The sequence below is a fragment of the Lepidochelys kempii genome, chromosome 5 (assembly GCF_965140285.1).
Source record: "Lepidochelys kempii isolate rLepKem1 chromosome 5, rLepKem1.hap1, whole genome shotgun sequence".
Taxonomy (NCBI): Eukaryota; Metazoa; Chordata; order Testudines; family Cheloniidae; genus Lepidochelys; species Lepidochelys kempii.
The window spans coordinates 73,454,555-73,481,745 of NC_136384.1; the positions used below are offsets into that span (position 1 = coordinate 73,454,555).

The window sequence follows — 27,191 nt, forward strand, 5'->3', positions numbered from 1 at the left end:
GTTGGGGAAATCTAAATTTAGAACTCACAACCAATTTAGGGTTTGTGTCCTGTTTTTTCAAGTCTGCCCTGAGCTTGGTTCTCATGCTCTTGGACCACCGTTCGGAGCATTACAAAGTCAATGGGAGTTTTGCATATAAATTAGCATTTTGTACCAAGTACTCTGAAAAATCAGTTCTAGGCATCTCATATTGGGCACCCTAAATTACTTGTCACTTTTTTACACTTTTTACAAAACTACAATCTCTGTATTTCCAATCTTTCATATGTAAAATGGGAATGAAAATACCATCTCACTTCAGAAGTGTTGTAAAGATTAATTAATATTTGTAAATAACTAAAATGCTTTTAAAGAACTAAGGTACTATGATGAGAGTACCACAGAAAATGTTCCAGAAGAAATTAATAATTCTGTGTTCAGTGCAGAGTTTGGATAGCATGTGGCAAATAGTGCATGGGGTTATATACTGAATAAACTACCCATTCAATGAACACTGTTCATCCTGCACATTGAACAAGGCAGGCATCTTATGGATAAAATAGTATGTGGTCATGTAATTACAGACAGTATCATAGTACATGTGCACAAGGGGGCCCAATGAAGGTTGTATGGTCAACACTGCATTCTGCCATTTCTTATCTTCCACATGCTTGATTTTGCAACCCAAGTGTTCTTTTAACAAGTTTGTTTTTGTTTGTGTTTGGTGTGGATGAAATAGTACACAAAATGTGAAGATGGTAATTTACTGTATTGCTATAACAAAACAGGATTATACTGCACTTCAGTGGCTAGCAATGTCTCACTGAAGGCAATTTTCAACAAATCTACAGTGAACACAATGAGGTACTATAATTCACATGTCCCTGCAAAACAAGCACCAAGGAACATCTCTGAGACTAAATATCTTAGACACTTCCCGGGCGACAGCAAGCCAAAACATAAAATATTAGAGGGTAATCTCAGACTAGGATTTTTTTAATTAGCGAATCCAGGTGTGCATCATATTGCTCAAACTCCACCCTTTTTGGGGGTGGGGCAGGAAAGAGGACACAAAGAGGTATAACTAGCCATAGTCCCAATTTAAGTGTTCTTTAAAAGATGATGGTGATGTAAGTTTCTGCTCTTGAGAAATGAAAGACAAGAAATTAACATTGCTAAAACCTGAGATGCAAGTTTCAGGATTTATCTACACATGAAAGTTATTCAATAATAAGGTAGGGCTTGAATTTAAAGGGAATCCACTTTGGAAGGGGATTAAGCTAACTCAAGAAAACACACTCCGATTCCAAAATAAGAGTGTCCACACACAGAGTTATTCCAAAGCGATAGCTATTCCAGAATAGCTGAAGTGTAGCCAAGCCTTGAGCCTTTTTTGTTAAGTGTTACATAGAGTAGCTTTACACTTATTTAAATTTACATTTAATAAGGTATTTCTTTCACTTAATATCTATCAATATTTAATTAATTGAACAATAAGGTTAAGGTAAGTATCTTCAAGATAAAGTCAGACATGAAATAACAGAGAAACCCGAAATTAAGCATTCCTTGATACTTTACACAGAGAACTCTGGTTCAATCTTCTTGCAAAGCTGTCTGCTTGAAGAGTTCTGATATCACATATGGAAAGTAACCTACTAATATGCCTTAGTGAAATGAATGAAGCAAACATACATAAGAATGGCCATACCGGGTCAGACCAAAGGTCCATCCAGCCCAGTATCCTATCTACTGAAAGCGGCCAATGCTAGGTGCCCCAGAGGGAGTGAACCTAACAGGTAATGATCAAGTGATCTCTCTCCTGACATCCATCTCCATCCACCCTCTGACAAACATTCCTTACCCATCCTGGCTAATAGCCATTAATGGACTTAACCTCCAGGAATTTATCCAGTTCTATTTTAAACCCTGTTATAGTCCTAGCCTTCACAACCTCCTCAGGCAAGGAGTTCCACAGGTTGACTGTGCTCTAGGTGAAGAAGAACTTCCTTTTATTATTATTTTTGAAGGAGATATATAGTTTAGAAAGGCTGCACCAAAGACTCCAAACGAAACCTAAGCCACCAGACTGCGAGCAGCATAAAGCCTGGAGACCAACCCAAACAAAAAAAAAAAAAAAAAGGCGTTTTCTAAAGATGCCTGAGATTATGTCACATTAAACAGCCATAGTGACTAGGGTAACTTAGCATCAGAAAAATAATAGCTATGAACCAATTTACAGGATACTGTTTTTAAAAAACAATTTTATATATGTTCACTAGAGTAACAACTTTACAATAGGACATTCCCATGTCCAATATTTTTTGGTGCGTGCTGTAAACAAAGACCAAAAACTAAACCATTCTGAAGTTATTCACGTGACAACATTCAACATTAAAAGTATCAAGATGAAAACCTTTACTCAGGCAAAGACCATTCATATTAAATCAGTCTTCTACATGAAATTCCCAGAGCACACACAATATTCTAGCACATACCTGATCTATTAAGCCTGTCAATTCTATCCAAACTAGGAGAATGGATTCGAATACGAGGGCTACTTTGATTGGAGGACTCAGAGCCTAGATCAGTGAAAGAGTCTTCAAGTGTGAAGAAGAGAATTTCTTTTACACATTTGTGACAGATACTGTGCTGACAAGGGAGGATCAGTGGATGGGTAAATAACTCCTTGCATGATGGGCAGATGAGCTCTCGTTCAATATTCTTAATGGTAACCTTGAAAAGAGAGAGGTGAGGAGGAAAACAAAATTAAGACAAGATCAGAAGCTGAGCCAGTAAGGCTCACATTATATACAAACATTCAAAACTACCTTTACATCTTACATCAGAAAAAGAACGTGGCTTCAAAAATATAAGCACAACAAAGCTAAGGCTTGCATCTCAGGCCCTCCAGTAAAAATGAGAAGTCTACTGTAAAAACAAAGCAGAGTTGGTTTTTTTAAATTAATCATGAAGTTCCCGTCTGTTGGCTTTGAAGTTCATCTTCTAAAAGGGCCAAAAAGTCTGTAATACCAGATTCCCCATCTACATTGCTAACACCACAAATTAAAATTTAAAGGCTTGAAACTAATTTCTTTCACCACATGTACTGTGTTTATTATCCAAAGGGAGTGCAAAGAGTAAATATAGTAAGCAAAAGTGAAACTGTCTAGAGTCAATTTCAACTCTTTTTAGTTCTACTTCTCCTGCTTTACACAATAATCTGCATAAGAGCTGTAAATGACATTTTTTAAAAAATGAAAAATTTAACAATCCTGAAAACATGAGGTTTTGCATGGGGCTTTTTTTTAAAAAAAAGTAAAAGCCATGTATTTATGCTTTAACTACCTGAAAGTATCACTTTACTATAAATAATTGTTAATCAATTGCATTATTCAGTTCATTTCAGAATATTTGGTTACAAAAACTTCTTCCCTGAGAAAGATCCAAGTTCTCAATAAGTAGCTCTGGATAAACTGTTCCTCTCACATCTACTTAAGCTTGCTTTTCTCTAGCGTGCATTCAATAGTTGGGGTTTACTCTTCTTCCAAGTCCCTGACAATCACGAAGAACACACGAAAGCACATTGTTTCTAAGGCGGCGGCGGGGGAGCGAGAAGATTCCTGTCCCAATTACCGTCCAGTCAAAGTAAATTATAGCCTGGTTGACTGAATTAGGAGAAACGCTCTGCAACGCCCTAGGAAGAGCGCTTTGTGAACTGGGTGGGGTGGGGGAAAGGAGAGAGCTTGGCTGCTAAAGAATCAGTGAGTAATGGGCCACCTTTCTTCGCTCCCCCAAAACAAAGGCTTCCCCTGCCACACCCCCACGGGGGATTTCTGGAGGGCGCTCTCCAGGCAGGGCTGTCAGACGGGAGCGAGGCCCGGCGGCCCTGACAGCTCCTCCCGGGGGCAGGGTCCCGGCGGAGAACTGCAGCAGGATGAGTGTGCAGAAAGCCCGCAATCCACGCGCCCAGGTTTCCGGGGAGCAGCGCCGCCGCCGCCTGCAGCTCTCGGGCTGGGTGCGGCGGGGCAGCCGCTGCAGTTCCAGGCACACTGGAGGAGGGGGGGGGGGGCTGAGCGGTGTTAAAGGCAGAAAGTTTGGGGCGTCCACGAGCCCCGCGGGCTGCGGGAATCTCCCGCCTTCACCGCGCCCGGGCACCCACCGTCCGCCCCGGCCCCGAGCCCCACCCCGAGCCGGCAGCCAGGGCCGCCAGACGCCCCGCACTCACAGCGGGCTCCAGCCGATCGCCCTCCATCCTGGAGCCGCCTGGGCGAGGGCTGTCCTGCGGGCGAGGGCGGAGAGCGGGGCCGCAGGAGGCGGCGGCTGCTGCGGGCTCCCAGACAGTGCAGCAGCTGCCCGCTGGCCGGGGCGGGGCGGCCTGGCAACGGCGCCCACCGCACAATGAGGGGCGGGGCGACACCTGGCACCTTTGTCCGGGAGGAGGAAGCGCGGCCCTCGCCTCACCCAAGCCGCCCCCAGCCGAGAGGAGGGCAAGGGGCAGCGCGGCGGGCCGGGGAGCCTGGGCTGGGGGGGCGGGGCGGCAGGGACCGGCCCCAGTGCCGCGCCCCGCAAGGCAGGCGGAGGGCAGGAGAATCTCTGCTTCACCCTGCCTCCGACACACACACACCCCCTCCCCCTGCAGGAGACTGAGCCTAGACTGGCTTCCCTTAAAATCCATCCTGGGTGACGGATTTTCCCCCTCCTCCCCCTGTAAATGAGAGACTTGGCAGTGGACAAACTCTAGCAACAAGGGAAGAAGTTAGAGGTGATCAACGGGTTGTTAAAAAGAATGACAAGTCACACTGGAAGGGGTGGTACAGATCGGGCGACCAGACAGCAAATGTGAAAAATCCAGCCGAGCTGGTAATAGGAGCCTATATAAGAAAAAGGCCCATAAATCGGGACTGTGCCTATAAAATCGGGACATCTGGTCACCCTAGGCACAGAATGGGACAGTCACACCTGAATATCCCAACCTCTCTGTTTACTCTGGAGTATTTGTTTTCAGTGGAGGTGGGGGAAGGGTTAAGTATTTTTCAGATATAACAATACAAACTTTAAATGTTAGTTAATGGCAGTATCAACTATTTAGATATTAACATACTCCTTGTGTACACTACAATAAAGTACCTAAATCTGTGACTGTGCACACAGTTAGAAAACCCTTAATACTACCTTATGCCAGGAGGAAAAGTAAACAACATCTCCCATCTACATTTTAAAACACTTTGTGTTTCAGTGCCAAATGGTCCAGGTGGTGGTAGCAGGCTTGCAGATTTGCCAAGGTTGCAAAAGCTCCAGCTGGTGCAAAAATGCAGCTGCCTAGTACTTGTATAGTTTATGCTGCCAGGAGCACATCCAGCCTGCACTCCAGTACCTCCCTCCTACTGCACCACCCTTGCCTGTTCAAGGCTTTGATCATAATCTTTAGAGCCAGGAATGGATCAGATTCCAGCTGCATTATTAGAGTACACAGGTAACACTATCAAAAGTGCCTAAATCACTTTTGAAATCTAGCTTTAGGAATCTAAATATCAATCTCACTCTTGAAAATGGGATTTATGCACTTCCAAAAGTTTTACTCAACATCTCTATTTATGAACCATCAAGACAACAGCACTTCTCTGGGGCAATGCAGATCATAAAACTGAGGGGAAATACATGTGAGTGTTGGAGACAAGGTAAATAGAACTTGTCTACATGGGAAATTGACCGGGTTAGCTCCCCATGTGGACACACTTATTCCAGTGTAAGAATGTCCACACACAGAGAGCTATTCTGGAATAGATAAAAACAATGAGGAGTCCAGTGGCAGATTTATTTGGTCATAAACTTTCGTGGGTAAAAAAACCCCACTTCTTCAGATGCATGGAGTGAAAATTACAGGTGCAGGCATAAATATACTGAAACATGAAGAGACAGGAGTTATCTTACAAGTGGAGAACCAGTGTTAACAAGGCCAATTCAGTCAGGGTGGATGTGTTCCACTCCCAATAATTGATGAGGAGGTGTCAATACCAAGAGAGGGAAAATTGCTTTTGTAGTGAGCCAGCCACTCCCAGTCCCTATTCAAGCCCAAATTAATGGTATTAAATTTGCAAATGAATTGTAGCTCTGCAGTTTCTATTTGAAGCATTCTTAAAAATACAATACCTACCTGGGGAAGTGAGGAAACAGATTGACAGAGCGAGACAGGTACCCAGAAGTCACCTACTACAGGACAGACCCAACAAGGAAAACAACACCAGCACTGGCCATCACGTACAGCCCCCAGCTAAAACCTCTCCAGCACATCATCAACGATCTACAACCTATCCTGGAAAATGATCCCCTACTCTCACAGGCCTTGGGAGGCAGGCCAATCCTCGCTTACAGACAGCCCCCCCAACCTGAAGCAAATACTCACCAGCAACTACACACCACACTACAGAAACACTAACTCAAGAGCCAATCCCTGTAACAAACTCCGTTGCCTATTCTATTCCCATATCTACTCTAGCGACACCATCAGAAGATTGAATCACATGATCCATACCAACAGGGGCTCATTCACCTGCACATCTACTAATGTGATATATGCCATCATGTGCCAGCAATGCCCCTCTGCCATGTACATTGGCCAAACCGGACAGTCTCTACGCAAAAGAATAAATGAACACAAATCAGACATCAGGAATGGTAACATACAAAAGCCAGTAGGAGAACACTTCAATCTCCCTGGACACTCAGTAACATTTAAAAGTAGCCATCCTTCAACAACAAAAATTCAAAAACAGACTTCAAAGAGAAACTGTAGAGCTACAGTTCATTTGTCCAATTCATTCCCATGTAAACTAGCCCATAAGCCCTGTCTATATTAAATAAATTTGCACCAGTCTAGTGATATTGATGCAGTTATACCATTACGGGCTTGCACCATAAACATGGTGCATTGGTGTAAAGCAGTGCTTACACTAGTGCAGCTTGATCCTTTAACATACCAAACCCAACTCAATAAAGTAAAATTCCTTAGTGTAAACAGGGCCTTTACCGAAGGTATCCAGCTGTGGAGTAAAAATTAGGAGACTAGGTGACTTTAGAGTCTGACCATCTTGAGGTAACTGCAGTTACCTCTCTCTTTGATCACATTTTTCCACCATGACCAAAACCACATTCTCAACAACCATTCTCACCTACTTTTCTCTCTCCTTCCCCATTCTTCCCCCATTAAAAAAAAAAAAAAATAGAACCCCACTCCAAGCAGACTTCAAAAACACCAAAAGGGAGAGCAGCCACTCTATGAGTTCAGAGACTTTGTGTCAGTTAGAGTGACAATAGCAAAGTGCTCAGATACTGCAGGAATGGGGTGCAGAAAAAACAAACAAAAAAAACCCCTTATGTTGATAGAATTGAGGCTCTATCAGCAACAGAGACAAATAAAGATCATTTTCTCTCCAAGAAAATGGTATACTATATTATGGAGGAAGAGAGACACAGGTACACTTTCTAGTGGCCATCATACATCTCAAAAACATTTAAATAAGACTGCCTAGGATGAAACTGAAAATTCTACCAGCATAGGCATCACTGTTCTATGATCAATGTATGTCCTTGTTGTGAACCAATCACAGAACAGTGATGCCTATAGTGATAGAATTCTCAGTTTCATCCGACTAACATCAATACAGAAGCACCATCTTGCACCTATCATTGTAGCTAAGGAACAGCTAACAATAAAGGAATGATTCTTCTTTACAGCAGGATGGGCCTTTTGTGGTCTAGTGGAAGTTCAAGACTGAGTCTGAGTATTGTGCTGAAAGAATAGCTTGGCACGAACTCAGAAGTTTGTGAGGAGAAAAGCACTAGATGTCATTGTATAGTCATCTGAAAGAGCACTGCGAGGTACCTCTTCTCAGCTGGTATCCTGGAGCGAGAGACTGGAATTCAACATTGTCCCAAAAGGGAAGAGGGGCAAACAAAAAGGGAGTGGAATGAACGGGGGGTCGGGGGGAGGGGAGAGGGAAAAAAGGAACAAATACATTAAACTGATTGTGTCCAAAACTAGAAGAAAACAAGAATTCCCACCTAATCCCACCTCTGCTACTAACTCCCTCTGTGACAACGGGAAAAGCATTTAACTGCTGTGTTTTCAGCCTTCTGTATACTAGAAAAGTGCATCGGTTTAAACTAAATTAATTTTTACACTGAGCTACTTAAACCAGTGCTAAACTCTAAAGTAGAGACACGTAATCCAATTTGACCCTTGTTTGTATCAATTTATCTTAAATCAGTAGTTTAATTAATATAAGGTGGGATTGAACCTAGTTTATGTGATCTGCATTATGGATTTGCACTAGTTTAACTAAACTGATTTAAAAAAAAAAACTAGGTCATTTTTCTGGTATAGGCAAGATCCTAATTCTTATCTGGATAAGGGGATAAGATTATCTACCTCGTAGGTTGTGCCTATGCTAGACTATTTTAGGAAGTTTCCCACCATTGCTGCATTAGGATAGATTAGGAAAAAACAGAGGGTGCGCTCTATGCCAGGCCAGCTCATCTTACTTAGAATAGGCCTGGACAACAGTGGTAAAGAAACCTGTGTCCTGTTTTCACCTATGCTTGCTGTTGCTACCACTGGTGGGAGATTTCCCCCAAAAAGTTTAGTGCAGACAAAACCACAGGGTGTTTAAAACATAGATCTTCAAAGTGCTGTACAAATATTAAGGTGCACTCTGTGTTAAAAATGTACTGGGTGTTTTCCAGTCACCAAAAAAGGACATGCTCCTTGCCCCAAAGAGCATCAAATGTATGTCATCCAAGGCATTGGAAAAAAATGTGGAGTGTAATTTTAGAAAAGCGGGGAGGAACAGGCCAGGAGTTCTCTCTTCTTTAATGGCAGTTGGATGGATAAAAATATAAGAATGGCTATACTGGGTCACACCAAAGATCCATCTAGCCCAGTATCTTGTCTTCCGACAGTGACCAATGCCAGGTGCCCCAGAGGAAATGAACAGAACAGGTAATCAACAAATGATCCATCCCCTGTCACTCATTCCTAGCTTCTGTCAGACAGAGAGGCTAGGGACACCATCCCAGTTCATCCTGGCTAATAGCCATTGATGGAGCTATCCTCCATGAATTTATGTAGTTCTTTTTTAACCCTGTTATAGTCTTGGCCTTCACAACATCCTCTGACAAAGAGTTCCACAGGTTGACTATGCGTTGTGTGAAAAGATACTTCCTTTTGTTTGTTTTAAGCCTGCCACCTATTAATTTCATGTGGTGACTCCTAGTTCTTGTGTTATGAGAAGGAGTAAATAACACTTCCTAATTTACTTTCTCCACACCAGTCATGATTTTATAGATCTCGATCATATCCCCACTTAGTCGTCTCTTTTTCCAAGCTGAAAAGTCCCAGTCTTATTAATCTCTCCTCACATGGCAGCTGTTCCATACCCCTAATCATTTTTGTTGCCTTTTTCTGAACCTTTTCCAATTCCAATAGATCTTTTTTGAGATGAGGCGACCACATCTGCACGCAGTAGTCAAGGTGTGGGCGTACCAGGAATTTATATAGCAGCAATACATTTTCGGTCTTATTATCTATCCCTTTCTTAAGGATTCCCAACATGCTGTTCGCTCTTTTGACTGCCACTGCACATTGAGTGGATGATTTCAGAGAACTATCCACAATGACTCCAAGATCTCTCTCGAGTGGGAACAGCTAATTTATATTTATAGTTGGGATTTTATACATATAGTTGGGATTATGTTTTCCAATGTGCATTACTTTGCATTTATCAACGCTGAATTTCATCTGCCATATTGTTGCCCAGTCACCCAGTTTTGTGACATCCTTTTGTAGCTCTTCACAGTCTGCTTTGGACTTAACTATCTTGAGTAGTTTTGGATCATCTGCAAATTTTACCACCTCACTGTTTACCCCTTTTTCCAAATCTTTTATGAATACGTTGAATAGGACAGGTCCCAGTACAGACCCCTGAAGGACACCACTATTTACCTCTCTCCATTCTGAAAACTGACCATTTATTCCTACCCTTTGTTTCCTACCTTTTAACCAGTTACCACTCCATGAGAGGACCTTCCCTCTTATCCCATGACAGCTTATTTTGCTTAAGAGCCTTTCAGATAAATAGCTGAAAAACCCAGAGGTTTGCATGTGTCTCACCTTCTCCTTTTCCAACGTGCTTCCATTTGAAAATATGCATCCTCTCCACCCATATCCAGGACAAAAAAAAAATTAAATCCCTACATAATATGGATTAGCATCTTTAGATATTGGGGGAGGGACAGAAACAATACCATCTGTGGTCATGTACAGTTAAGCTTGTGGAAAAAAAAAACGCATTAGCTAGGAAATTCAAAGTTAAGACATACAATGTCCTTAATTCACACAATGGAAAGAGGTTTAGCTAATTAAATAGATTGAGTTATGGCCTGAGTTTCAATGGTAAAAGGCTGTCAAGTTTGATAAGCCCTACATTTGACCTACATGTTACATACACACAAAAACACAAAGTAAAGTGAGTTTAAAAGAATGTAATCAAGATAGTCGGGTATGTTTTTTCCCAAAAATTCTTTAATGATGTAACTAATGCCACTTGAGATGATTCATCAATACCAAAAAAATTTAAAGAGTAATTTGCTTTTCATCATTTTTTACTTTACGGAGCTTAAGCAGTGAAATTTGACTGGTAAATTCCAGCATTTGCTGGAAATGGTGAACACAGCGGTGTTGCTCTTTTTGCATTTTCAGCGTTGCAAAGCAATGTTTACATTCAAAACAGAGGGAAATGGTTTATTTATTTAAAAGACCAATACAGCCATTTTATTTCAAGTTCACTTTGTAAGCCACCCTCCTAACAAAATCCAGAATGTTGTTCTTAAAGCTACTGACATTAACACGGTCACTAATTTTTATATGCTTTTTTAACTGGAAAATGTCAGTTGGCCAAATCTCATGTAGCCCTGTAGCACAGACAAGGAAGGAAAAACAGGTTAGTGAGGAAATGTTTTATTGTCAAGCTTCCAAGAGGCTAATAAACCATGAATTAAGACTTAATTTGGAAATTTACGAATAACTGCATTATCCTTTCAATTTAAGAATTCCTTGACTCTATAGGCTTGCTCCATCAGAGCTTTGAAAGAATTAGTCTTTGAAAGCATCACCCAGTTCTGTCTACACTAGCACGAGTACCTATTGCTAACAACAGACACGGCTGAATTGTTGCTGAAACCGGTTCAACTATCAGCTGCAGCCAACAACAAAACCTGTTCAGCACTGCCATCCTCTCTGAAATAGGACTGAACAGGGTTTGGCCTTGGCAACACTTGCACTTACAACATGGTCCATTCTAGTTCACAGGTGCCCCTTGCCAACACCTGTTACCAACAACGGTTAATTTGGCTTGCGTAGATAAGGCTATACCCCTACCTCCTGATTGCATTGTAGTGCCAACGATTGTTATTGTCACGATTTTGTGAGTGACTATTTGTTCAATCCTATAATACATCATTAAGGTATTAACTTGTTTGTGTGCTTGTTTACTTTGACTTCAGAGTACTTTGAGAGCAGGATTTTAATTAGCCGGTTCTCCCCAGCCTATTAAGACACTGCATGGATGAAAGGTCGGAGAGGCCTGGGCTCCAATTAGTAGATCTGGAAAGGAGAAGCACATGTTCTCCCTTTAACCCCTCCAGACACCTAATTTACTATCTTTTTGACATCCCTTGACTCCAGAACTACTGCATTATCAGGGCAGTTTCCACTGCACCATTTTTGTTCATATTGCTGCATCACTGAGAAGGAAAAGGAAGGGGCAAGGGAAGGGAAGGGCCAGGCCATTAAATAAATTAGTCAGAGTAGGTGGCTTCATTAGTTGTCTCTGCAGAAAGGCCAACCAAAAACTGGAAAGCTATCCTAATGGGAGACCCTGGGGCTTGGGAGTCCCTATGCAGTATAGAGTTAGCTACACTGGCCCCTCAGCACAGGAGGTATAGCCAGAGTGCCTTGTATTCCCATGATGCTTGACTGGCAGAACAATTAAACTGAAATACATTTTATGATCCATTATCCTCACTCTTCCCTCCCATGTCCTTAATCTGTATTTGTTAACTTGTTCACTAATTCACAATAGGTCTCCCAGGCATTGGTCTGCACTGGCTTTCAGGTAAGATATAAGGTACTAGTTTTAAGTAAACTAAAGTATTTAGCTACGTTGTTTTTCATTTGTATTGTGATAATGCCTAAAGACCTCAGTCCATGACTAGGCACTTTACACGCAACACAAAGATGGTCCCTGCCCCAGAGAGCTTAGAACAGTTCGTGACTTGGCTACTAGAGACACACCTCTCCCTCTGTGCAATACTATGGCATTTGCAATCAGGATGGATGTGATAGAGTTTGAGCTCAGAGTTCGCTGGGTTAAAAACAAGGAGGCTAGTGGCAAAGTGTTCTCTGCAAATTGTCAATTCTGCTGATTACATCCGTAGGTCCAAAAAAGTTGAGCTTCAGAATATACAGCAAGGCTCATTTGTTTTCCTGGACTTTTCCTAAATGTAGGGGTTTCAGGATGCAAGTTAACCTAGCAAGGAAGGTTATTTAGAGTGGCTTTGCTAAAGGTGCTATTTTTAGTCTGGGAGATATAACTGGTTTGGGGAGTATGAGCTAGTATTCTAGGTATTTATCCTTCGGTCGTGTTACTCTGAAGAGTGGACAAGTGCTTTGTAAAATAAGGACAGAAGAATGAATAAGGTTTTGCTATAACATACACACACAAATATATTTAGATAAATATCATTATTTGGTTGTTAAGAGGAAAGGGAATCACTGTTCTAGAGAATGTTTGCTTAGTCTATTATTATACATACACAGCCATTGTCACATGAAGGCTGTAACTAGCTTCCCATAATAACTCAAAGTTTAACCATGCAATTTCTTTCATCTTCTCTAATTTTTTTCTTCAAAATAGAGCCATTGTGCCTGCAAATTGTTATAGATGGTATTCTTAATTTAGAATTGATTAATATATATTTTAATTTCCAAGCTCTTTCCAGGTGACTTTATGAACTCCACAAGGAATAGCGGCACCCACAAAGCACAGGTGCAGTGCTTAGGTCTTTATTTCTAGTTTATCAGAGTTTAAAACACCCAGCCAAAGTTCAGAGGGCCTTCACAATAGCTATGTTTTGTAGAAACAACCGAACCAAACTAAACATAATCCTAGATAGTTTTTTATATTAACATTTCCCCACTTCATTCCATCCCAATTGTGGCTACCAAAGTCATTTCTTTTGCTCCTTACTTCGACCTTCTCATCCACCTACCTTTGAGTTACTTCATTGCCTCCCACAGCAATGCACCATGAGAGTCAAATACTTGTCCTTGCTGCCAAGCCCCTACATTGGGCAGCTTCTCCCTTCAAAGTTGTTTCCATGCTGTCCCTAACACTTAGAACACGCCCAAAGTCCATTTGCCAAGCCACCTCACCGACTACATTCAATGCGATGGAGACTATGGCTAATGAGATGGAGAACAGACAATCTTAAAAAATTAACCATCAAAACGGCTCAAGTGTTGTGGAGTCATCCTCCTCTTTCTCACTTTATGACCCTCACTAGTTGTATCATGCTGAATTCAGTTTACATGCTCTTCAGGACAGGGATCTTGTTTTTATGAGGCACTGCAAAATTAAAATAAATTTAAAGGCAACAATGAATTTCTGATTAATACATGCAGCCAACCACCAAAACCATCAGTTTCATCCTTTACTCACAATTGCCACCTTCTGAAATACAAGGTGGAAAAAGGTGGGAAAATGTGAGATCTACAGAATGAGAGGTCTGGACTGCACATAAAACTTAGATAAACATAGCTACACTACTCAGGAGTGTGAAAAATCCACATGCCCGCATGGTGTAGTTAGGCCAACTTAACCCCTGGTGTAGATGCAGGTAAGCCGGTGGAAAAATACTTCCATTGCTTGGGGACGTGGTGTTCCTACAGCAATGAAAAAACCGCTTTCATCATTGTAGGTTTCATCTACACTAGGAGATTATGCTGGGAGTTATGCTGTCATAGTTTTGGCACCATACTGTAGACATGGCCGGGAAAGGTTTTAATTTCTATGGCTCTCTCAGTGTACTAAACCATTTATAGGCTCTAAACTCTCCTTGGGTCTGGCCACTCAATCTCTAGGAGCAGAGATGTGCTACAGGACCTGAACCCTATTTGGTCTTACAAACTCTGCTAGGCCAGTTTATAAATTTTCTCAGCTGAACTGCACAGGTTCAAGGTTACATTCTTAACTGGTGCAGATACAGCACCAGGGAACCAGCACAGTTGCTAAGGACTCTACTTCCTAAAGTCCCAGGATGTTATGATCCTCTTTAACTGTGGGGAAAGGAATGCAGCTGGTTAATTTGTGCCAGGGATGAGAGCCAGCATCTTTAGGCTTGGCAGTTCATAGCCCCAGCACCTCTGGGTTTGCTGCATCCGTTATGAATGTAAAAAAATTGCTTGAACCCCAGCACTTAATTGTTTGAGCCCAGGCATCTCTTTCATTACAAATTAATCACTGGCTCATATGCTTCTACTACTCTGAAGAGTAAAGAGAAGTTCAGCACATCTTTTCTGCTCCAAACCTGTAGCATCCTGCTTCACATCAAGGGCAACCCAGGGAACAGCAGCAGCTGCCCCGCTTTGCTGTGCCAAGTGATCCAGGGAGCAGTAGAATACAACAGGTCCGATGGACAAGAGCTTCAGATCTGCTGGGGCTGCTGCTTCTCTACACATCACCTGGAGCTTGATGTGCTCACTTGCCAAACAAATGTAAGAGATATTGTGAAAACGCAGCCACTTTTAATTTTAAGAAAACATCCAAACCAAAATACACTTCATTAAGGCAGAATTCGATCTCCCAAGAAGTAATGACACTTATATCATTGTAGTTATTTTAAAAGCATTTTGAAGTCTGGGAAATTCATAACTAAGGTTTAACAAGCAACTTTAATCCTGACCTCATAAAACCAGACATAAAACCTGCATAAATCACCAAACAACAGATACCCACTGATTGGATTATCAGTGCTTTTCTATTCCCACTACCTCATCCTTGTTTTGTCTTCCCTTGTCACATCATGTCCTTAGCTCCTGTAAACTCTTCAGAACAGGACAAAAATCCATCTGGGAAGTGACTAATGCACCTTCGGGTGCTGTTTAAAAATAATATAACTTCTTCTAAAATAAAGCACCAACCCTCATCACATACAGGCCACCAACTCAAACACTCACCCACTGATAGCAAGAAACTTCTGAAGTCTGATAATACATATATACACACACACACACAAACAGTAACTCCTGTTGAATTCAAGTAAGTCAATATGTTTACACAGGATTTTGGAGCAAGCCTCCCAGACTGAGTCAACAAACTTGGGCTAGCAGGGCTGGACTACACTCTAAAAATAGCTGTTTAAGAGAGCGCTTTGAAGTTGTGACTCCGCCTGAAGCTTGGGCTATATGGCTGCTAATAAACCCTATTATACGTCCTCTTGTCAATTCCTCACACAGCTCAATTTTTGTACCACTGTACAGAGCCATAACTATATCTTCTCTTAAAATTAAGCAGGAACTGCACCATAAAATAGTTATCAATGTACATACAGACACTATTCAGGAATGGATCATAGACAGGACTACAGAGGCAGAGTTTAGGTTATTTGAAGAGCCTGAATTATGAGTTTCCTGATGTCCAAATGCCTTTTAAAATACTGTTTAAAAGTGATCATGTTCTAATAAGGTTTTTGGTTGTTTTTTTAAAGTATTCTTTATTGTACAGTGTTTTATCTAGAACCAATATTTTTAAAGCTGCTTGTTATGAATCACAGGCTCTCTGGAGAGCCAGATATAAGAAAGAAAAAAAGTGGAGTAAAAGGAGTGAAGAAAAGAACTTGGGGAATTGACCAAAAAGTGTTATATATGTTGTGCCCCTTATATTAACAACAAAAATCTACAGTTAAAAATAGTCATGGATAAGCTAAAATATCACATTTTTCATTGATTTACAGTCTCCTCTTATAGAACCAGGCAAGAAAACATTAACTGGAACAGGGTCAGCGCTAAACACTATTTCCAGAGCTGCACAGATGTTAGTTATGCCATTACACAAATATATTTTTTACATTACTCAGTGTTAAACATTTATGTCGCTGCCGTGAGAGAACCAGCACCATGTGAACTCCAAGAGCCGTTCCAAATAAGAACAAAAAACCTGATCTATAAAATGGGAGACAATTTTGTGAATGGGCAGAGGAGGAGATTTGTTTTTATTAAATATTTTCACATACCGCTGTTGCTAAGTGGTATTTCATATAATGGACAGTAACAAAAAGGAGATTTGATATATCATTAGCATATTACGTTTACTGAAGATGAGACAGGTGACAGCGAGGAAGGATGGTGTTGTGGTTAAGACATTGAGCCGGGACTCAAGAGATCTGGAGGAAGATCAACCATTTCCCCTCTGCCACAGTTCTGCTGTAAAATGAGGAGACTGCTTAGCCTCCCAACCTTACAGACATATCGTGAGGTACCCAGAGATTGTGATGATTACCATAGAAAAGCCTGTAAATCAAGAGGTCAGAGGATGCAGGAAAAGGTACCAATCTTACATTCTTCATGAATCCCAACTCCCCATGTAAGTCAAGTGGGAGTTGGGGTGTATAAGGAATGCAGAATGACTTTTTGTGAAATTAGCCATCAAATTCTATGTTGACACTCAACCCTATGCTACCCACTGAAGTACATGTTGCATAGATGTAATGGGACAATTTGGCACCAGTTACCAGCACAGAACAATAATTTGTGGAGGAGGGGATAGAAATGAAATCCTTACAGGCAGTGATTTCCCCACTCCCCGCCCCCCCCTCACCCCAGTTTTGTGAACTACTTACATGCCAATTTAATGACTGATTGGAAATTTGAATTGAAATTGAAGCATTAATACACATTTTAAAAGCATATACAGTGTCTGATAAAATATATGTATATGAAAAAGTGTATATGAAAAAGTGTATTAGATTTGAAAAGTATGAACATAGACTAGCTTCCTTATACAGCTGTTGTTTTTTATGACAATGTCAATGCATTCATTTCAGTGATGTTGGCCAACCTAATAATTTCAAATTATGATTTGTAAGCAAAGTCTAAATGAGCTCTCCCTGACAGCTAGTGATGAGCTGGGGGGAAAAGGCTTCAGGACCAGATTGTATTTACATTCACACCTAATTTACCTAGGTATCCAGCAAACAGAGCTGTGTTGCCAAAGTGATAGATTTTGTCTGGGCTTGGGTTACAAATCACTTGAATGCAGGGAGGTAATGAAATTTTGTTATTCTTATTGTATGAGTAAAGGGCAGAAGAACTGTACTTAGCCTGTGTTGATTGAGGGCATCAAGAGAGGGTGGGGACAGGTGTTTTGCTTGATGGTCTACCTGAGTCACAAGTACTATTTGACCTGCCCCTCTCCACTGTTTAAAGACAGAGCTGATTAGGCTCCATAGATAATCTTTTGTTTTGTTAAGTGACCACTACAGCTGAAATCACTGATAATCAGATCTAAGTGCTTAGACCTGCTGTGGGACAGTGTTTCTGTGGAAGAGATGACCCAGACTGCACTGGCAGTGAGGTTCCCCCACTGAGAGCTCAGCTGAAATCACTGAGAGCTGGGTGGAACCTCAAGAGACCAACTTGCAGAGGTCACAGTGGCAAGTGGCAGCAGAAGGTGACTGCGCAGGACCATTGGCAACAGAGCAATGGAGTGAACAGTGCCACAACGAACAACAGTGGCCAGAACGAACAGTGAGCAGCTGGAGGAACGAGCAAGGTGCCTTCTTGCCCCCAACCTGGGAGGTGTACTCACATGAAAGCACCTCTGAATTCTGAGTCTCCACTGACCAAAGACAACACCGGTGAGTGGGGTGTGGTGGAGGGAAAAGTGAGGGGCATGTTAAATAAATATTTGTTTGTTGGACTAAATTTTAGTGACTTTGCTCCAGAATGCTAGATTTGTGACTGGGAATGGAAACTTTATATAAATAGGTTTCCTAGTAGGCCAAGGTTTTTAAAATGCATTATTTGCCAAGGTTGTTATCTCACATTGTTGCTATCTCGAGATGTCATTATGTTGGAGAATTTCTGAACTAAACGTTTTTTTTATTATTATAATTAATTTTTACATAAGAATGGTCATACTGGGTCAGACCAATGGTCCATATAGCTCAGTATTCTGTCTTCTAACAGTGGTCAAGGCCAGGTGCTTCAGAGGGAATGAACAGAACAGGTAATCATCAAGTGATCCATCCCCTGTTGCCCATTCCCAGCTTCTGGCAAACAGGCTAGGGACACTCAGAGCATGGTGTTGCATCCCTCCCCATCCTGGCTCATAGCCACTGATGGACCTATTTTCCAGATATTTATCTAGTTATTTTTTTTAATCCTGTTGTAGTTTTGGTCTTTACAACATCCCCTGGCAAAGAGTTCCACGGGTTGACTTTATGTTGTGTGAAGTACTTCCTTTTGTTTTTTTAAAGCCTGCTGCCTATTAATTTCATTGGGTGACTGCTAGTTCTTGTGTTATGTGAAGGATTAAATAACATTTCCTTATTCACTTTCTTCACACCAGTCAAGATTTTATAGACCTCTATCATATCCCCCCTTAGTCGTCTCTTTTCTAAGTTGAAAATTCCCTGTCATTTTAATCTCTCCTCCTGTTTCATACCCCAATCATTTTAGTTGCCCATCTCTGTACCTTTTTCAATTAATATATATATATTTTTTGTGATAGGATCACCAGATCTGCATACAGTATTCAAGGTGTGCATGTACCATGGATTTATATAGAGGCTCTGATATTTTCTGTCTTATTATCTAACCCTTTCTTAATGATTCCCAACATTCGGTTTGCTTGGTTGATTGCCACTGCACATTGAGTGGATATTGTCAGAGAACCATCCACAATGACTCCAACATCTCTTTCTTGAGTGTTAACAGTTAATTAAGACTCATCATTTTGTATGTATAGTTGAGATTCTGTTTTCCAATGTGCATAACTTTGCATTTATCATTGAATTTAACATTGAATTTCATCGGCCATTTTGTTGCCCAGTCACCCAGTTTTGGGACATCCTTTTGTAGCCCTTCACAGTCTGCTTTGGACTTAACTATCTTGAATAGTATTGTATAATCTGCAAATTTTGCCACCTCACTCTTTACCCCTTTTTCTAGATCATTTATGAATATGTTGAACAGTAATGGTCCCAGTATCGACCCCTCAGGGATACCACTATTTATCTCTCTCTATTCTGAAAACTGATAATTTATTCCTACCCTTTGTTTCCCATCTTTTAACCAGTTACTGATCCATGAGAGGACTTACTTCTTATCCCATGATGGCTTACTTTTCAAAAGTCAATTTAAATTAAATACATTTTTTTAAATGTATATTTTTTTAGAAATCTAGACCTGTTATGTGTTTTGGTGTATTTTATATTATCCTTATGTTAAATTTTCATTATCCTAACAAAACATTTAATTTATTCATATCTCTTTAAAATGTTGCAGGTCAAAGTGAAAATGAAAAGACAAAAAACAATACAACAATTGTTCCACTCAAAGGCCTCATAAACTAACCAAGGTGAAGAACACATCATGAACCAAGAATATAGCAACATGTCATCTGAAGGTTCAAGTGGCGTATCTACATCCGACCAGCCCGAAGCACAAATACATCTACCTACTGAAGAAACAGTGACTCCAAAACCTAAAGGCAGTTCCCGATGTTTGTCGGTCAAAGTGTTCCCATTCATTGAAGTTACAAAAGATGGCTCCTGGTGCACCTCTTGCAAAAAAGCTTACGAAGAAGGAAAGCTTCCCAATGCTATAACTGGTAAAAGTGGAGAAGCTTGGTTTGTCAGACCGATCAGCAAAGCCAATGCTGACAAGCTACATGAAAAGGCAGCAAAACACCAGGCCTCTGGAGTGCATCAACATGCAGAAAGTCTTATAAGCCCACTTTCAAAGGCCATTTTAGAAGTACTTAATGATGCTGTTAAGAATGTTGGAAACACAACACAGTTCACGCGAACAGACATGGCTGTGGCATCATACTTTCTAGTTAAGCAAGAGATACCACACACTGCAAACTGGAGGCCAATGTTAAGTGCATTGTCACTTGTTCATCCTGTAGTTGAACACTGGTTCTGAACAAGACCAGCAAATGCTCACTATCTTTCTGCAAGAAACTCAACTGACTGGCTAGAAGCATGCGGTGAAACAGTGGAAAAACTCAACAGTTGAAAAAGTGAAGAACTCTCTCACCACATTCAAAAAAATTTGCATATATGGCTGATGACTTGAATGCACCGATGCAAATAGGCATCATTGTGTACATTATCTTGATGTCAGTGGTAGGACAGTAGATGCATTTCTAGATGTTCAAGTTATAGAAGACACATTGGCTGCATCTGTGACAAACCACATCTTAGAAGAGTTAAATGTTTGTCAGTTGGACCCCAAATAGTTGGCTGCTTGTGCATTTGATGGAGCTGCAAACTTCTCTGGAAGACATGGTGGAGTACAAGCTTTGCTCAGAGAAAAGTGTAACCCTAGTCTCTCCTAATCACGCTGCAGAGGCCATCTACTCCAATTAGCACTAGTATGAGCTGCAGAATCTTCAAAAGACATTTAAAAAGCTATAAATTTAATGTCTTCATTATATTCTTTTTTTCAGCAAGAGTCCAAAAAGACTGACTATCTTGGAAAATATAGAAGATACACTGGGACTGAAGTTCATATTAGTCCAAGCTGGAAAAACCTCTGGCTTTCTTATGAGCGATTCTTGGCTGTGGTCTTAAAATTACCTCAGCTGTTATTACTGGCTTTGGAAAGTATCTACCAAGATGGGATGGATCTAAGTATTGAGGCTGGTGGATTACTTTTGCTACTACATTCAGAGAAGACTATTACCATTCTCGCTCTCGTAAGTCTACTCTTGAAACCACTTGGGTCATTAAACAATGCCATCCGGGCATCTGCTAAAACAGTAGTAGATCTTTGTCCAGCAATAGAAGTGACATTTAGGTCAGAGAGCTATCCGTTGAAAAAGTACTGGAAGAAGCAAAGACTTAAGTCCAGAAGTTGACTAATGAAGGCATTTATATTGAATCCTTAAGTGAAAAGGACAAGAAGTGTTTGTTAAGACAACTGAAAAAGTACACAGACTTGATTCTTAAAAATCTGCAACAGCGACTTCTAGATCCTACTCCACCTCTACGTAGCTTTTACAAATACCCGTCCTATAAAACGCCGACAGTTGAGTGGACTGAGGTACTACCAGCAATGGGGCTGCCATGTGCTCAGGACAGACTAGAGAATTTGAACACAGAGTGGAATATCATACGACGAATGAATGAAGATTTGACTTCAACTTCTTCTTTATCATCATTACTAGTGGCTTGACCTGATCTTTGTGCTATGTTTCCTGGGATGAAAGAAGTAGGAATTCATCTGTTGCTACTCCCAGTCACAACAGCTACAGTTGAGCATTCTTTTTCATCATTGAATAGAATTGTGTGTAAGAAGTCACCTTCTGCCTGATCATGTGAGTGAACTAATGAGCATATCAATTGAAGGAATGGAAGTACCGGACACACAAGAAGCCACTGAAGATGAACCCATTGCATTCAAGAAGTTCATTAAAAGAGTTGTGCAAAAATACAACAAGAAACCAAGAAGGATGTAGACGTAGTGCTTCATAGAAGGCTTGAGTAGCCAACTTTAATTTGTGTGATGATTTTAAAACAGGAGTTAAATCTAATAAAATGGTCATGAAACATTTTTCACTGTTTACTATGGTGCCATACAGCCCACCTTCACCCTCAGTCTCACCCCTCATCAGCGCTGACGCCCCTCCCACCCCCAATTTCAATTCCTGGGGAAACCACTGCTTACAGGACAGTTCAAGGGTAGGAGGTGATTCCTTCCCTTGGAAACAATTATTATGCACATCATTTAGAGCAATCTGATCCATGACAGGCAAACATTTGTCTTCAGAATTATCTTTTTGAGCCATAGAGCACCAGGCACAAATCCCCCTTAGCTGGGCTTATAGTACTGGCCAGAGAAACAGAAAACTGTACCAGAGGCAAGGAAATTTCCCTCACCCCAAACATTTATAATTACAGCTATCATTTTCAAATTACAGTTGCTTATAAAGAGAAGTGGAGAAAAAAAAATAATGCCATGAAGATAACTGAAACAAAACCACTTGAGTATGTACAAAGAGTCGATCACTCCTTAAGAATAGAAAGAGGAAGAGTGCCCAAAATCATCCCCTCCAGAGATTGAAACGCACCCAGTACTTTAGATAAACTATCACAAAATATGGCATAGCAAAATCTGAAAGCAAGTCAGACGTGATGATAATGCAAGGATCGCTCAGTCAATCACATACAAGGAGGGGTTTGTATTTTTGTTTCGTAAAATTTTAGAAGATGCAGACACTGCCATTTCCCCCAAGCCATATCTGCAAGTCCTGAATCATTTCCTGCTGCATGGCTATCTTTCCACTACAGCATTACCACACCAATTGTGGCCTTAAAAAAAAAAAAAAATCCCCATTTAAAAAAAGCATTGCCACTGTCAGCATCTACATTATCTCACACACAGCCACAATTTGGCACAGGCAGATAGAATTCAAGAAGTCCAACTCCCAGCCCCCTGCCCCCCGCTATAATCATTACACAGACTTTTCTTCCAGAGATCTTTAACAACCTTTTGCTTCAGAGAAGAATTCACCAATTTTAGTGCCCCTTCCCCCAAGGGGTTGAAATGAGAACATCCCTGACAATTCCACATTCATTTTTTATTCTGTCAAGGATTACACACTGCACACACTGCAGTAAGGGAACGATGCAGCAGCAAGCTAATGTCAGAATTTTGACTAGTCCATATAAATGCCTAAGGCTCTGTGTACACTTAAAACATTGCAGCTCTGCCACTCTAGTGCTTCAGGGCAGACACTTCCTATGCCCAGGGGAGGGGCTGTGCCATTGGCACAAGTATTCCACTTCCCTGAGAGGCAGAAGCTAGGTCAATGGAAGAATTCAACCTGTTGCTGTTTACATGGGGATTTAGGTTGGTTTAACAATCTGCCCAGCGGTGTGGATTTTTCACACCCCTGAGCATGTAGCTGGGTCAATCAGATCTCAGAGACCAAATAATTTAGTGTGTTACTAATGACCTAGGCCCCAATCTTGAAAAGGCTTATCCACGTTTAACTGTAAGCATGTGAGTGCCCTCACAGGCCATGTCTACATGAGGGGGAAAGTGTGTTTTTAAGGCACGCTAAACGCTTAGCATAGACAAGGCAAGTTGCAGTTTTCACACATTAGCTAGGTGAGGTGCACACTAGTGCAGAGCCGAGGGTTTACCCACACCCAGCCAGCCTATTAAAAGGACAGCTTGCCTGGTCCACACTAGAATTAGAACATTAAAAACAGACCTTTCCCCCTAGTGTAGACATGGCCATTGAGTTCAATGGGACTAGTCACATGTTTCAAAAGTTAAGGATGTATGTACATCTTTTCAGTCCTACTGCATCATCAGTAGAATAAATCAGTAATGAGGCGACAGCATAGATCAGCCTTTTGAGCTTGCTGGGGTTTGAAAGATCCGGAATGCGTGACACTGATCTCCTGTGAAATCAAGTGTCCTCCTGCCTCCTGCGCCCTCAAGGCGGTGGGCTGGCCGGCATCTCTCTGCCACTGTGACAGCTACTGTAATTCCCATTTAGCTCCCGGGGACTAGCTCCTCCCCCTGCTCCCGACGCGTGGCTCGCAGACCTCCCAGTCCTGGGGGAGTCGGGGCGGATCAACCGCAGTTTCAACAGCGCGGCCTCGGTTCCAAAAGAAAGTCAGCCCGGGGATCCCCCCTCACCTGGCTCAGCCCGGGGGCACTAGCGCCCACCCTCCCGCTAGGGAGAGCTGCTGAGCGGGCGGGGAAGCCCTCGTTCGCGGAGTTCGCTCGCAGCGGCCGCAGGCCTGTTCACACCCCGGCGCTCTCAGCCCGGTTCTGGATTCCAAGGGCGAGCGGCCGAGCTCGGAGCGGGAGCGGCGGAGCAGACGGAAAGCGCGGCTGGGGCGGACCCTGCCCCAGGCAGCAGCTGGCCGGGCGGCGCCAGGCGCTCACCCGCACAAAGCAATGGCACGGCTGCATTTCATCGTCCGCGGCAACCGCCTGGCTCATGCCACTGAGCTGCTCGATAGGTGTAAGCAATTCCGGAGTCAAGTTTGGACGGCAGCCCTGGAGGGGTCTTTTCTCCTCCCTCGCCCCCCAGTAAGGCGCCACCATGCAGCGCCCACAGAAAGCGTGGGGAAGAAAAAAAGGCACCCCGATCGCGTGAGCTCTTAGTGAGCGTAAGCCTTGTTGCCTGTTGTGACTGCCCATTAAGAGGGTTTCACATTGTCCACGGGCTTTGCGGAGAACTCGGACCCATTGCCCGAGGGACTGCGTTTCATCCCCTCAGTTTCACGCTTGAGTCGCGATCTGGTTGTGCTCGGACAGCTCGTTCGTTCCACTGAACCCCCCCTCCCCCAGTAAATCACTCGCTCGAGTTTGATCTAATCCAGGCTTTAGCAGCAACTCAGCCGGTGAAGCGTTTTGAACGCAAATAATCCTACCCCGCACCTTGTGCTTTGCATGCTCAGCGGGCGAAGGCAAACCTACGGCTGAGTCTAAACCCAGCCCTGCCGACAGGTCCGGACTTTGCACCTTCAAATCTATTCGCCATCCCCAGTGGAGGTGTAATGGGGAATCAGCCGCCTCCCCCACACGCTGTGCCTTCCCAGGGTCTCACAGCAGGGGAATTAACTAAGATAGTCTTCCGAGGGGTTGTGGCCGGGGCCCGTTTTCCTTACCTTGCCTTTCTCTATCAACTTCATTATGTAGGCAAACTCACTCCCTGCATCTGACTCACACATGCTTAGTAATGCATGCAAACAGATAAAAACGAGGACGCAAACTCCTAAAGGCAAACGGGTTTCGACAGCATTGACCTTCGCCGCTGGTCTTGGCCGGAGTTTTGCCAAAGAGAGAACCCGCCCTGCGCGCTATCAAGGAATAAAAAAAGGAGGGAGCTGCGCTCTCTTCATTGATTCTATTTGCGCTGCGGTCCAGGAGAAGATGAGCTAACGGGGAAAACGTGAGAGGCTGCCTGATGTGAAAATGTCATTAGATGAACTCTATCTCGGGACATGCAAGCTCCGCCTACAGAGACTGACTGTTTTCTCTCCCGCCTTTCCCTCCGCCCCACGGGGTATTTCTCATCAGCTGGGAACAACAAAACTCCAAGCCCGTCAATTTCCAGAGGGTAACTTGAATAAATGTGTCTAATCTCGTCTTCAGATCTGGTTTATTCAAGCAGCCTTTTGATTCGTTTGGAACTTTCCGAACGTCTTCCAAGCCTTGTCCCCGAGAACAATCAGCCTATGTTTAGGTTAACAAACAAAAGAAAGGAACGATACACAGCAAAGCAAATGAAGCAGGCCAGGGCATCCGGAAAGTAGGTCCAGCAAATACGAGGACATCGCTGGAAATCAGCCTATTAGGCCTGTATAATGAATGAAGCTAGGTTTGTATTCATCGTTTACATCAAGTGTAGTATTGCTGGGAAAACTGGGAGAGGTTAATTTTTAAAAAACGTAATAGACTATGGGATTTTATAAACTCAAGTGAAGTTACATGCAAGAGCAGACTGAAGATTTCAAAGATATTCCTGAACTGTTTATTTTTAAATGGCACTGTCAGGTTAAAAATCAATTAATTACCTGTATTACATTGGGTAATTAGAACTGAGGGTTTTTAAAGGGGATTTATTTTTTACATTAATACTGTTTCTCTACTTTTAGCATTTAATTCACCTTGGACAAGGAAAATAAACTAACGCCCTCAGCTTTCAAAGACATGCACCTGTTTAACTTTACACACTCTAAGCAGTCTCACCAAAGTCACAGGACTTCTCAGAGTGCATAAATTTAAGTATGTGAATAAGTTCTTGCAGGATCAGGGCCTAAAGCATACCTTAAGCTGTGTTTAGATATTAAAGTGTGAGGCAGCTTTGAAAACCCTTTGGCCCCACTGCTGCAATTAGATCTACCAGAATGAACCTTGCTCCCTGGCGAACTACACACAAGCACAGGGGATCACCTGCATCAACCTGATTACAGAATCAAGGCCTAATAGGTTGTTTACACAGAGGAAATTGACAAGAATGATTACTGTGGAATAAACTATTCTGTAATAGCTATTCCACAGTAACTCCTTGGGTGTTTCTATGTGGACACTCATTCCATAATAAAAGTAATTTTATTCCAGATTAGTTAGTGCACTCATAAAGCCCACTAATTCTTTGGGAATAAAGTGATTTTTAGTCTGGAATAGAGTATGCACATGGGGGACTATTCTGGGAGGATCAATTTCCCCATGTAGACAACTCCTGAAGGACAATCAGCTTTTCTTTCTGGTTCTTTTGCATTGTAGGACCCTGTTGCAATGTGGAAGCTGCAAACTCTGTAATGTTTAAATCTAAACAAAAATATTTCAGTTAAGTTAAAAAGTAGTTAACATAATTTTTTCTATTGATAAGTTTTGCAAAACATTTTTGCCTCCAAGAACAAATATTTGTGACTTTTAAAAAATATCTGATAGTGACATATCTGATAGTGACAGTTTATAATCTCACCTGTCTTTCTTCGCCTGAGAAATTACTGATGTTCTTTCCTAGTTTGTAAAATGGATCCAGGTGTGACTTACGAAGACATAGTATATATTCCTGATGTTTATATGCCTCTTTTCAAAGGGAGTAACTTGACACTAGGTTTAAAGTGGGTCAGTATGTGGGGGTACAAAATAACAGCAGCTCTCCCACAATTCTACCTTGTTTTCCAAAATCTATGCCTTTGGGGGAAAGGAGGGAATGAGGCAGGGGAGGACTTGATTATACCCAAAACTGAATTGGTATAGCATATATGGATGTAATTTATTCTAACTGTGTGCATGACCACACTTGTACTGGTGTAAACTATTGTATTTGAGCCATAGGCCCACACAGGGCTCTGCTGAACTAATTGCAGCATACTACAATTTGGGCACAGAT

The 27,191-nt window shown here is 42.0% G+C and overlaps 1 protein-coding gene across 3 annotated transcripts in view; it reads right to left on the reverse strand.

Moving 5' to 3' along the window:
• The window catches only part of TRIM36 (tripartite motif containing 36), a 51,426-nt gene extending 26,164 nt beyond the window's left edge, over positions 1-25,262 (reverse strand). The window contains exons 1-2 of one of the 3 annotated variants that reach the window (XM_073344730.2): positions 24,955-25,262; positions 2,475-2,712 (exon numbers count right to left, since the gene is read on the reverse strand). In XM_073344730.2, the coding sequence (XP_073200831.2) occupies positions 2,475-2,712; positions 24,955-25,017 (301 nt within the window). In that variant the 5' untranslated portion in view covers positions 25,018-25,262. Of the gene's footprint in view, positions 1-2,474; positions 2,713-4,204; positions 4,505-24,954 lie in introns of those variants that run through there. The other 2 variants (XM_073344731.2, XM_078852849.1) reach the window with 2 other exon arrangements.
• Positions 25,263-27,191: the final 1,929 nt, after the last annotated feature.